The sequence below is a fragment of the Arachis hypogaea genome, chromosome 3 (genome assembly GCF_003086295.3).
Source record: "Arachis hypogaea cultivar Tifrunner chromosome 3, arahy.Tifrunner.gnm2.J5K5, whole genome shotgun sequence".
Classification (NCBI taxonomy): Eukaryota; Viridiplantae; Streptophyta; class Magnoliopsida; order Fabales; family Fabaceae; genus Arachis; species Arachis hypogaea.
The window spans coordinates 8,136,309-8,150,331 of record NC_092038.1 but is presented as its reverse complement, the minus strand read 5'-3'; the positions used below and the strand labels follow the sequence as shown (position 1 = coordinate 8,150,331).

The window sequence follows — 14,023 nt, the reverse complement described above, 5'->3', positions numbered from 1 at the left end:
GAAAAAATTATTTTCAATTAAAATTTTTAAGTTCAAACGAAAAATTCTCAATTGAAAAATAATGACCTAAAATCAAACCATTGAATTTAAATCACACTTTATACTCACAATTATAATCAAACTTCGAACAAGAACGACATTTATGATCAAATTTAACAAATTTCAAGAAAATTATAATATGTTCAATTTTTTGCATTTCCAAATCCGAGAATAAAAAAAAACCTAGTAATCCAGCACTAGAATCAAAATGATGTTAAATTACCTTGTTAAATAGAGAAATGAAAATCTTGTATACCTTAGAAAAGAAGAATGAAATCTAATCAAATTTGGAAAACCATAAATTGGTTACGAAAGGTCATAGAAATAGAAGAAAATGTGAAGGAGAAAAGGGGAAAAAAGTGAAAAATCAAACAAGTAAAAAAGAAATAAGTTTACTTTACATAATGAATTAATGAGAGTATCATGGAAGAAGAAGGAGAAATGAAAAAAAATAATAATAAAAAAGGACAAGAAGGTGAATTGCACAAACAAAAAGAGAGGAGGAATAATAAAAAGAGACAAAAAAATTAAATTTATTTTATTTGATATTAATTAATTTTTATAATAATTAATAAATATTAAATAAGTTAAGCATATAAAATATTTTATAAAAATGATTACAAAAATTAATTTTTTTTTATGTTTTCATTATCAATACATTAAATACATTAAAAATATTAAAAATTTTCTATTATTATATTTTTAAAAGTTAAATTCGTATTTTTAAAATATATGTTTAGAAAAGCCGTATTAGCAAAACTCAAAATTAGAATTAGTTACCACTTACCATGGCAAGAATGATATATTTTTCCTTTTTTATTGGTTTGGTTGTTCTCTCTCTGGCACCAAAAATAGGCTCATGGATCAAGAATCTATGGGAATTGGGGTGTGTGTTGTGTTGACGCTTATCCTTCTAACTTCAAAGCTGGATCTCAATTCTGAACTCAAAACACTTAAAATAGGAGAGAGAAGAGAACAGTGAAATGACATAGTTGCATAGATGGAGAGAGAGAGAAAGTGTGTTGTGTACTGTGTCAAGTGGCAGCAACAACAAAACATCGCATAACGACACACACTCTTGTTTCTTGTTCTTCGCTCACCAACATCAACACACTCCCACACTCACCACTCACCACCGCTTCTTCTACCGTCTCTCTTCTTTCTTTTTTAGTCTCTCTTCAACAACAAAAACCAAAAGATATCTTTTTTAATCTTCGATTATACGATTATGGGTAGTTTTGAAGCCACGAATGTTGTGGTGGCCAGAATCAACAAGCTTGACCCTGAGAATGCATCAAAGATCATTGGTCACATTCTTTTCAACCTTCAAGAACCTGACCTTGTTCGCTTGGCTTCAACCCCTGACTATGTCCTTCATAACCTCGTTCTCAGAATCAAAACCCACTTGGGACTCTCTTCTTCTTCACCTTCTTCACCTTCTAACACCATTCTCAACAACCATTTACCACCAAGACACCCCACTACTTCTCCTGCTACCACCCCAAACAACAACAGCAGCAGCAACAACCCCTTTTCACGCTTCAGTGCTGGTAACAACCTACTTCCTGGGTTACCAAACAACCCCATTAGTCCAAATTCAAGTTTTTCAGTCTCTCGTGACAGTATCTATGGTGGGTCTGTGTCAAAATCTAAACTTTCACTTTCACCTCGTGTGAGGAGTGATGGTGCTGGTGACTCTTTTGTTGATGAGCATGAAATGGGTGATTACCTTTCTTTTCTCAACGAGTCACTGAATAATAATAAGGATAATGAGGATGCTGTGGATCCAATTAGGCTTGATTTGGGTCATGGTGCTGTCAACAACAATGGTGATGGCCACTTCTTCCATAGGAGGAGTTACTCTGCTAGTGACGCGTTCTTTGGGGTGCCTGATGAAGAAGTGGGAATTGGGTACAAACCATGTCTTTACTTTGCAAGAGGGTTCTGCAAAAATGGAACCAACTGCAACTTTGTTCATCATCATGATGCTGTGGACAACGCTGCCATTGTTGATTCTCCAACTATGGAAGAGCATGAGGCTCTTATGAGTTTGAAGGCTGCACACCATCAAAGATTAATGGCTGCTTCTCAGCTCATGTCTGCTGGTGCTGCGCCAACCCCAATGGACAAATACATTAACTTTTCCATGCTGCGAAGGAATGATCCACAAAGGTTTTTCTAGAACTATTAAGTTAAAAAATTCAATACATTTTTCTTAGTGTGTAGTAATAGAAACTACATCTTTAGTTGTAATTATTAACTTGTTCAATTGAAAAGACTATAATTTGAGTTGGATTTTGTGTGAAGTTGATTTGTTGAGAACTCTTAGATGATTGACATGTTGGACTAAATTGTCGTCTAATGGTTTTTAACTATCAACAACTTCACAAGAATATATCTGCATGTGAGTTTCCACCTTTGTTTCCACCTTTTTTTTTCTTAAGTGTGTAGTAAGAAAGACTACATCTGTAGTTGTAATTATTAACTTGTTCAATTGAAAAGTCTATAGTACTAACACAGTGATACTTTGTTTGATCTTGTGATATATTTCAGGGCAGCTGCTGCAGCAGCAGTCATGACGGCGGAAGAATTTAACAGGTTTGCCAGGTACAGGCAGGAGAGCATTGACATTCTAGGTATTGCATCGGCTGAAAGGCCTAATTCTCCTTCGAGGCAGATTTATTTAACGTTTCCGGCGGAAAGCACATTTAAAGATGAAGATGTTTCAGAATACTTCAGGTAAAACATGCTGCCGCGGTGCTTCCATTTCATAATTTGCATTAGTTGAACTGTAGTTAGGAAGATTGTTTAGGATATTATTCAAAAGAATGGTTTCGCCACATGATGCATTCATTGTTGCATTGGTGTTGATTAGATTGCATTGTTATGATCAGATTTTCTGATTGGCGCAATTTAAGTATGTTCTCGGATACTGCATTGATTATCCAGGTTTACCGTTCTCAGTTAGCACACCACTATTTAATGGTTTTAACACAACTTTGATTATGTTTGTCTCTTTTGCTATCCTTGATACTTGCTCACTGATTTCGGGTTTCTTGGTTTGCCGTTCATCAATCTACAGTCAGCTAACTTAAACCCAATTGTTGTGGTTTTGTCATTACTGCTAAACCTAAGAATTATGTGATACTCAGCTGAAAACTTTATGTATGGTATGAGTTTAATGCCCTTGTTTACGTTAGTCATGGGTATCATAATTGGTTGAGAATGATGGATGGATGCATCCCCCCCCCCCCTCCCCCCCTTTTCGGGCTGATTTCATTGTAATTGCAATATGAAAATGATAACAGCTGAAAACAATTATGTGTTGTTTCATTAATTGTTTGTTGACTCTATTCCTTGCAATGTAGTGGACTCTATGTCATTTTACCGGAAGCATTATATATGTGTCAACAAATGAGAATTAACTTTGAACCATTAGAGGAAGAGAAGTGCTATATAAGCTAGGAAAAGTATAACTGTAATCTTTGTCAAAAATCATGTTATTGATATATAATTATATAATAAATTGTGCGACCACTTTTTTATTTTAAAGGAAAATTAACTTTATTTGTATGTTGACTTTGTTATTGTAGTGTTAGAGAGCTCGCTTTGTTTCATTGGAACAATAATATATGTGTTAATACTTAATAGGCGATAACTAATTTTTGAGCCATTATCAAAAGTGCTGCATAGCCAAAATAAATGTAACAATAATCTTTGCCCGAAATCATGGTGATGGTTGTATAATAAGAAGTGGTGGGATCTACTTTTTCATCAAAAGGTTAAGGACAATGCCACCTCATTCTAGTATACATTCTGTTTGTTGACTATTTTCCTTAGCGGCTTTGGAACCGTGATCTCAATTGACCGTATGTTTCTCTAACTTGATAATTACTTGTAATATTATTTAGTCTATCTGCATGCAAGCATTTATTGTGTCTTCATATATTCATATAGATGTAAATGCATGCATGCATGGATACATATGTATGTATCTACATTCATGTTTGAAGTTAGGAATTTTATTGCAATATCTACTTTTTTCCTTTTGCAGCAAATTTGGACCCGTGCATGATGTGAGGATTCCTTACCAGCAAAAGCGAATGTTTGGGTTTGTTACATTTGTCTATTCGGAGACAGTGAGACTCATATTATCCAAAGGGAATCCCCATTTCATCTGCGATTCCCGTGTACTTGTCAAGCCCTACAAGGAGAAGGGAAAAATTGTTGAGAAGTATGTCAGCTTGCAGTCTTTTGTTAAGTTCATATCTTCCTTCTGCCACAATCTATCTTATTGTGATTGGTGCATGCAGGAGACAACATCAACCACCACATATAGAGAGGGTAGAACTCTCGCCATGTTTGAGCCCCTCCGAACTTGAATTTAAAGCCCCTCATGATTTCCGTCTTGGTAATGCAATCTGTTGTTTCAACTGTTTTAATCTACTTTGGCTCTAGAAGTAGCATACTTAAAGGAAGTTACAATGTTTTTGGAAGCTGTAAATGCGACGGATGGTTTCCATTTTGAATTGTATTGGATCTGTTTCTCTGCAGGAGCACGAATGTTGTATAATCCGCAGGAGATCTTGCTGAGAAGAAAATTGGAGGAGCAGGTTGACTTTCAGCAAGCCATTGAACTCCAGGAAAGAAGGCTGATGAATCTACACCTTCCGGACTTTAAGAATAATCACCTTTGCCATCACCAGCGAAGTCTCTCTTTCGGCGCCACTTTGCCGTCATCTCAACTTCAAGGTCATATTAGCAGTCCAAGGCTTTATTCCGATAGCATTAGAGAAGATATGACAGGTTGGTCAATTGACACTGGCTCCATATAAACTTCCATTGAAGCAGGTTAAATATTTCTTAATTTACTACATGTTGCAGGATTCACCGGCAACCTTGTTTCTACGGCCATGGCTTCAGCTGCTGCTGTTCCGCAACAGCAAGAAGTTGATTTGGCTAGAATCCATGATAACTGCAGCAGGAACGGAAAGGACGGCTCTCAGGATGAAACCATAGATGTTCAAAATAGGTATACATTTTGACATCTGATCATATTCTTGTTGACATTGTTATATTGTGTCATTGCGCTTATCATGGTTGTGAACTATGGTGCAGCATCGAGCATGCCCTTCCGGATAGCCTCTTTACTTCGCCAACAAAAGCAACCAGGGATGATCCGGCAGACTTCTCTTCATTGGCCGAGGTCAACGAGAGTGCCGTGTTCTCCACATGCTCATCATCTCAGATCAAGTTAGAACCAAAAAGCGCTTTAAGCGACATGGCTTCTCATTAATATTCACCAAATCTAAGGTACTTCTGGTTATAGTTTTATGATGGCAAGTTAACACATACTCTCTTTTTAGGATCTTAGTTCTGCATATCTTGGTTTTGAATTGTAGGTAATAAATAAATATAGAAGTGGCATTGTGATAACTTTATTAGAGGTAAGCAAGAGATTCTAACTTTCTCTTCATTTTTTTAAAAATTTCTTTTCAAATGAAAGAATCATATCAAAAAACATGCTTTTAATGTAGTATAGTAATGAATTAATAATCCCTCTAATAAATTTCATTTTTTTTTTCTTTGCTGGTATGTTTCCATGCAGATTTGTAGAAGCATACAGAAGGATGAATACTCTAGATGTATATGCAAATACACCTAGGTTAAAAAAGATTAGATCCTAACAGCAAGAAATACAATATTTGATACTACTAGGACAGACATATATCACTTTATAAAAGTAATTATCTTTTTTCTCTATTTTTTTTCTTTTTGCACTAAACTGAGGCACAACAAAGTACTATAGATTTTTACCTTAATGTATAATAAATAGACAACTCTTTTGATACTTTCATATCTCATTTTGTTCCAATTATGCAAATGTTTCGGTAGATTAAAAGTTGCCTAGCAGGGGAATCACAACAAAATCTTGATACACCACTGATTATACTCAAAGACACTAAGTTGAAATCTGAGTAGAAAATATGCTGTTACAATTCCAGTCCTCTTGTGTCATTATTATGTCCTCTTTTTAAGGGTTGCTAGTGGTGTACCTGTGCCTACTGACCCAACTTTGATTCCATTACTATTATTATTTTTTGATATGAACATGCAATCAATATAGGTCACAGAGGCAAGTCAGGATATCAATAATGGTATAGCTTATATCATGTCCAATATTTTTTTATGTACATTTATTTATACATCCCCTATGTCAAACATGTAATTTTGCAAAAATGATATTTTTCTCATTAGTTGCTTAAAGAAGTTAATACATACTATATCAATCCCCAAGTTAACTTGATGGTGTATGCCACAATATTATTTTTTCCCAAAATTTTAAGTTTATAGAAGATACATAAATTATGATATCTATATCATGTCCATTCAAGTAAGTTGTTTTTTGAGTTTGTTTGAATTTTTCTATATTTTTTTAATTTATTTTATGCTATTTTTTTTATCTAACAAGCACTGAATTTTAATTTTTTTTTGTGATAAAAGTTTTGAAACACTATTCTTCTCAAAAAATTAACTTTATAGAGATACATAAATAATTATATCTTTGTCAGTATAAATTAATTTTTGGTAAAATTTTACGTGTTGTTGTATTTATATAAAATTAATAATTAAAGATTATAAAATAATTTTTCACGGTTAATTTTATATAAAATTAAAAACTAAAAGTTGTTAAATAATTTAATATATAAATTTAATCATTTTTAACAATCTAACTTGGCATAAAATGTACAGCCGGTGAGTTGTTACCTTAATTTGATGAGATACAGAGTTGGATTATTCTAGAGCATATGCATGAAGGTGTGGGAAAAAAATCTCGTGGCTAATTTGTTGTTAGTACATTAAAAAGTTATCTTTTTTTCTGGTGAAGGTTGAAAGGGAATCCAATTCAATCCAAATATATTGTTGTTTGTATTATTGTATAAGTACTAGTTTGTCTTATAGTGTGAGGTCACATGTGGGGGATAGTAGTAAACTGCGGTCACATGGTGCTGACATAACAAGAACAATTAGTACCATGGGCCTCATCACACTCCTTTCACTTTCAATTATCAACTCTTTCAATTGAAATGTTTGTTCTATTTTATGGATCATACAACACCCTTGTGTGTGTCCTGCCATTTACTTTATTAAATTTTTATGCATCATTGCAGCCTTATAAAAAAGTGTCCTTTCACATGTTGCTGCCATCATTGCTTCTATTTTTATTTTACTTCACTTTTTCTGATAACTTCAATTTGGATTATTATCTATTGTATTACATTATATTAAGATCAAAGAATGTCTTTAGGCTATTTGAATGTTTATAATTACTTATCACTTGATAAGTGTTTTTTTCATGTCACTATAATTATGCTTATTTAAATTTTAGGGTTGTGAAAATGTTGGGGAAAAATTGTATTGTTTTGGTGGCAAATGCTAATACTAAAGTACAAAGTACAGTATTTTTTAGAAAACAACTTATCTTTAGAAAACAACTAAAGTAGTAGTTAAGTTTTATGTAACCTATTTTAACAATTTGAAAAAGAAATATGATTAACCTGATTAGCAAGTTATCGTTTTAAATTTTAGTAAGAAATGTTTAAAGATGAGTTTATTTCACTAGAATTGAATATATATAAAAATTTACACTTGCAAAGTCGCTGAATTTTGGTACTTGATTAGACCAAATAATACAAAATCCCCTCTAATTTTAGCCCAGTTAATTCTTAACGCTTTATTCATCTTTATATATATATATATAAAAGACGCTAGTTTAATGATAAAATTTTTGGGGTTTTGGTACTAAATGATCACTTGTACAAATTATGATAATGCAAACCAGAAAACTATAATAAATATATAAAAAACGACACTGGCTCTTTTTTGTCAGAAACACAGGCACTTTGGGCTCCGATTTATTGAGAGGATTTAAGTTAGCCCAAGTTGAGGTAATGGGCGGCCCATAAGGAAGCCTGCGTTTTTTTTTAATTTTTATGATGGTTTCCACCATTTTTACTTCCACTAATCCATCATTAATGGATTTGGAGTGGGTTCGGCTTGATTAATGGCCAGTGCTACTGTTTCTTTAATTTTGAAATGAGGTAACAATGATCATTAAAGGAAAAAACATGCTTAAACCACAGTAGACTAGGGTCAAACGTTTTAGTTTTAAAAAATAGTAGCATCGTAACTTAGACTAGTTAATGTAAATGTTTTAGTCAAAGGAAGCAAAATATTTGAGATGTGTTGGAAATAGGATAGTCTATTTTCTTTTTTCCCCAAATATTTTGAAAGTTGAACTAATGTTAATATGTATTGAATGCTTATAAGTCACCACATGAATATGCTCACATTTAACAAGAAAAATGACTTTCCAAAATAAAACACACCCTAATACTCAAGTTGAGCTTTAAAAAAAGGGCTCATACTTCAGGTTTCATTTTTTCTTTTTCTTTTCTTTTTTTTTTCCTTTTAAAATCCTTTCAATTTCAGGGAAGGAAAAAATAAATAAATTGTCCACAAGTCTCAAGATTTCCTTAATAAAGTTGTGCGTTCCTAACTTGTTAAGTTATATACCAGGGGTAGTTTGGCTAAACTTTTTAAATAAGTCTTTTAAAAAAGGAGTTTAAAATATAAAGATTTTTATTAATAACAACTTTTAAATAAATTATTTTGTGTTTGAAAAGTTATTATAGAAGTCTTTATTTTAAAATTATGCATTAAATAAGAGTGATAAAATAGCTTTTGAAAATAGAAGAAGTTATATTTTTTAATTTTTTTAAAAAATTTTAAATAATTTTTTAAAAAGTTAAAAATTTATCTAAAAAATTGTACCAAATACTATTAATATAAATTTTTATAAGTCAAAATTTTTTTTTTTGTGTTTCCTAAACTGACCTTAATTTTCAAAGTTAAATTACTCCGAATCAGCTGCGTTGCAGTCAGAATTACCAATTTTAATTTATGTTACCAAAAACTGAAATATTCTTCTATTATATGCTTCTTCACACCAAGGTCAGTCAAATAAGAGGACATTTTCTTTTTCAAAAAAAGAAATTAGAATTTGATATCTGACCAATTAGTTTTATGCATAGTATTAAAAGGGCAAATGACATAATTAAACAGAATGATGTTGAAAATTACCCGAATACAATAAATAGGAATTGGTTACATTTAGATGCTGGATTAACTCTAACTATATGAATCACTATGAGTCGGTGTGGTTTATTAATTTCTATATTAACTGCTACTAGCCGTTGACAATCATAGTAAAAAATACCATAAAACTCTTTAACCTATCTTGGGTTCCGAAAGAAAATAAACTATGGGTAGTGAACCATTTTAACCAACCATGATTAATACAAAAATTAGGGAAGTGAATTTGCCATAAGCAATCACAGTTTATGAGGAAAAAAATGTGTAAAGAGATGGCTATGGATAGCCGCGTGTCATGAAGAGGTTGCAATAGCTGGCTACGGAATCTTCATTTGGATGGTTTTCAAAATTTAATTTTAAAGATTTTTCTAGAGCGCGCCGCAAGGATCATGCAAGGATGAGATCATGAATGAAGAAGAAATTTATGTATACCGACTTAACAATGTTGTCCATGCTGTTGGAAATATCAAAGTTAGTACTATTATTGTTTAAAAGTAGATTTATAGTGATATTCACAAAGTTCATTAACGTAGCGTTTGGTGGAGAGACAGAGACAAAAAAATTGAGACTGAGAGACAGAGACTGAGAGGCAGGGATTGAAACAAATCTCAGTATTCTGTTTGGTGCAAAATAGGAGACATAAATTGAAATAAGAATGAAACTCTAATTTAATTTGCACAAAGGGCAAAATTAGAATTAATTAATTGAAATTAAATATTGTTAGATATGCTAGTTTTGTTGGCTACTAGTTTTCGTTCACACCATTTTAAGCAGAATGGAAAGATTATTAATATTATATTAGGAGCGAAAAATAAGCGGCATTTACCAACTTTAATTTATAAAAATTGGAAATCGTTAGTTGTTTAATTTATTATTGTTAAAATTTTGATTAAAATATGATCCGTGTCTAACATTTTATTTTGTAATACAGTTAACTAAGTGTATATTTAATATTAGAAGATAACAAAACATATTTCTTTACGATCAAATCATCTTATATTTGAAGATTGTGGATAATAGTGAACTATTATTGGTTTAGAATGGATGAGTCTTTGACTAGTGCATTCATCAAGAAGTGGCGTATTGAGACGTTACTTTCTATATATTATTCGGAGAGTGCATAATTATTTTATAGGACGCAATATACCACCTGGGGTTGCCAATTGATTGCGAAGCAATCAACGAGTGCCTCCTGAACTTCCTATAATTCATGCCGGGTGAAAAGCTAACATGGAAATGGTTTAAGGAGCTAATAGGTAAACTTTCATCACTGAATAAGTTCAAGCAGATGACAGTCTACTTCATGTGATTCTATGAAAGGTTCAAAGTGCTTCCAACCGATGCTATTAAAGACAATGCATATATACTCTCGGACTTACATTATAATATTATTTTTAACTCAGTTGTTCGGTGACAAGAATGAAAATCGGGTTCATCTTCAGTAGTTGCCATTTGTGGCAAAGCTAGATTGAAATGGGCAAGTAGAGCTAGGGTTCAGCTACTTGATATCAACGTGGCAAAACAAGCGTGAAGTCCGTTATATTTCCTAACCTCCTAGTACCATTTTTTGCTGAATTGAGATCCGAGTCAACAAATTGTAGCCTTTTTTCAAATTTTTTGCACTTTTCATGATATTTAAGATAGCTGGCTCCAACACTCCACTACACGAAGAATGTTATAACTCTTGATAATAAGCACAACTCACAACTTTTTCTTTATTTTAGAATGATTGTCCAATCTGAAATGTCAGTGGATGATTTGTATCGTTCAAACTGCGGCTCCAAAACCATACTCAAAGTTCAGTTGTTGTGCAATCACATCCAAATTTAGGACGAAAAAGTGTGGCAGGTATAACTATGTGCCGGAACTTAATGAATCATATTGTATACATGGATTGCTCCTTCTATCCTCATCACTGTACTAACTATCTCGACATCCTTCTCGTTCGAATAATCTTAACGCATTGCAGTTTTAACCCGATCTAGTTCTCAATCTTCTGCATCATCAAAAATCATGTAAAGAGAACCAGCCATCACAATCGCTAGCTTGCCAAAAGAACGATTATCTCTTATAACACATGCATCCTATTGTCGCAATTTAAATCAATTGCAAAGGTTGGAAATACAACCAACGCTATAGTTGGTGCAACCATAGACATTAAACTTGAGGTTTTCCAAGCCAGTCGATTAAGCATTTAGAGTTGATCTTTGATGATAGCATCTTCCAACTTTGAATACAAATCATGGTTCTCATTCTCGGAAAACTTCTCCCACAATAAAAAGAATTTGTAAATCTTTATCAACTCTATTATAAATATATACCGACGACATAATAAAAGTCAAGGTCTTGTAAAATAATTTTTTTTACCCATTTGATTCTATTATTTCCATATATCCCAAACTTATGTTATATAATGATTTGAAAATCCATGAATGTATTTGATGAATGAATAAAAATGTTCAAAGGCTATTTATCGTAAACTTTATACTTTTTAGTTTTTTAAATCTTGTCTTTATTAGATATGGTATTCGATTATTCTACATTAAAATATGTCTAAAATTAGTTTTTACAGAACAATTTTTATTAGTAAACTGCTACAGAATTAGGTTTTTCTTATTAAACTTCATTTTCTATCGTAGTTTATTAGTTTATTCTTCTTGTCAATTGCTATTTCTTATAGTAATTTATATTTTGTTTATATCTTTATTTATATAAACTGCGAATCACGATGCAACATTTTTATATAATAAACAAAAAAACTGAATATAATATTTTTTCATTTGTTATATTTTTATAATATTATCATATTAGTTTTATGTATAGTTATTAAACTCAAAATATAGTCTTTCCAGTCAATGTATTATGTCTTGGATTCAACCAATGAGTGTCGCATGTTTTGGATATAGTCAGTGGTAGCAAAGAGTGTCTCAATTCTAAGGAACCAGGTTCAATCTCCAACAATAGCATGTAGTTTATTTCTCTGCTATTTATTACTTCTCGGACGTTGACGTGTGGAGAATTCCCAGAGTACATTCGGAGTACATTGTAAATCGAGAAACGGGTATTAAACATCTGACATCAGTTCAAAAACTGATTTGTTCATAACAGAAATAAGAGTCATAGCACCCAAATTTAAAAATAATTTTAAATTAATAAATAAAAACTAAATAAATACTATTTAAATAATAATAAACTATACTAATTTTAAAAATATTAAAATTAATAAACAATTAGTAGACTATTTTTGTTTTATAAATGGATCTAAATTATTTATAAATATTTTTATATTTTAGGATTAAATTTTTTATATGGATATATCTAGGGCACACGTCGATGTGAATTGTGTCTCTACTAATTTAAAATTAGTAATTTAAAATCGCACACGTATTAATAATAGTAACAAAATATATTATTTTTTTATTTTTTAAATCGATTTAAATAAAATAATTATTTTTTAAATTATATTTTAATATTAATAAATTATATTTTTAAATGTTGTATTTAATTAATCATATAAGTAAGAATTTTTTTATTTAAATAAATTAAATATATTATTTATCAAAATCTTTAATATAAATATTTATTTTATCTGATTAACTAACGTCTCCAACATGGATTAAAGGTTGGGAGTAATAGATAATTGGAATTAGAAGTGATTACTAAAAGTGGTTATTAATTTTGATTTAATTCTAGGTATTAATGATTTGGAGTAGGACTGAATTAACACTTAATAATTTTAAATTTTAACTGTCCATTAATTTTAATATTTTAAAATTAGTATAATTTATTATGATTTTAATAATATTTATTTAATTTTTATTTATTAATTTAATTAATTTTTATTCAAAAATATAAATTTAAAATTATTTTTAAATTTAGTCTAATTTAAAATTTATCTAAAATTATATGTGCACGTATTTCGGTGCTGCTACTCTGATTCGTCTTCTAACTGGATCTTTTAAATAAGTTTTTGAATGTATCTCAAATGTTTATTGATCTATATCGTATATTTTTCACGCGTTATAGCTCGTATTTAAAATACGTTTATATTCATGTTGAATTTACAGTATTCGAAATGTAATATGTTATTTATTTAAATAATTATTCTAGAGTTGATATATATCAATAAATTATTTAATTTAAATAAAAAATCTCACATATTGACATGGTCTGAGAATTGGAAAGGAGTTCAATTCAAATTGGCCATTTTGGCCTAAATTTGATCAAAGGGGACCAAATTGATTGTGGTGACTGAACTTGTTAAAGAGGACAAATAAAATTTATTAAATTATTTAATATATTTAACTAAATTATTATAAAATAAATTTTATTTATTATTTTTATATAAAAATAAATTCATATAAAAATTTATTAGAGGTGATAAAGTGGACCGTTCCGCTTCGTCAATGTCCGATTCGTAAACGGGGCAGGCCGACCCATCCTGCCAACTAAAATAGATTCAAAATGTTAATCCGTTCTACTTTATGGCGGATTGGCGAATTGACGATTTAGCCCACTTGACTTTTTTTTGAAAAATAAAATTTACTAAAATTAACTAAAAAATTAAATACAAAAAAAGTTAAATTATAATATATTTTTTTCATTATCTTTTTTTTAATTTTTTTATTTCAATAAAATTGTTCAAAATAATATTTGTTAATAGAACCATTTTTATTTTAAAAAATAAGTCATATAATTTGAGCAAATATATGAAATTTTAAAATAAAATAAATAAAGTTAATAATTAAAAAAATAAAAATAAAAGAAGTGTTTGCAAATTTTATAATTATTAATTTTATAATATAATCACTTTTTTATTTAATAAAAA

General features: G+C 30.5%; 1 protein-coding gene across 1 annotated transcript; it reads left to right on the top strand.

Annotated features, from left to right (window-relative positions):
* The first annotated feature begins 841 nt into the window (after positions 1–841).
* LOC112789258 (zinc finger CCCH domain-containing protein 55) lies at positions 842–5,890 on the top strand. The gene is made up of 9 exons (XM_072232304.1): positions 842–2,211; positions 2,593–2,778; positions 4,094–4,273; positions 4,353–4,450; positions 4,594–4,845; positions 4,924–5,071; positions 5,158–5,352; positions 5,442–5,486; positions 5,648–5,890. The coding sequence occupies exons 1-7, from the start codon at positions 1,268–1,270 to the stop codon at positions 5,333–5,335; spliced, it is 1,986 nt and encodes a 661-aa protein (XP_072088405.1). The 5' UTR covers positions 842–1,267; the 3' UTR covers positions 5,336–5,352; positions 5,442–5,486; positions 5,648–5,890.
* The last annotated feature ends 8,133 nt before the right edge of the window (positions 5,891–14,023 follow it).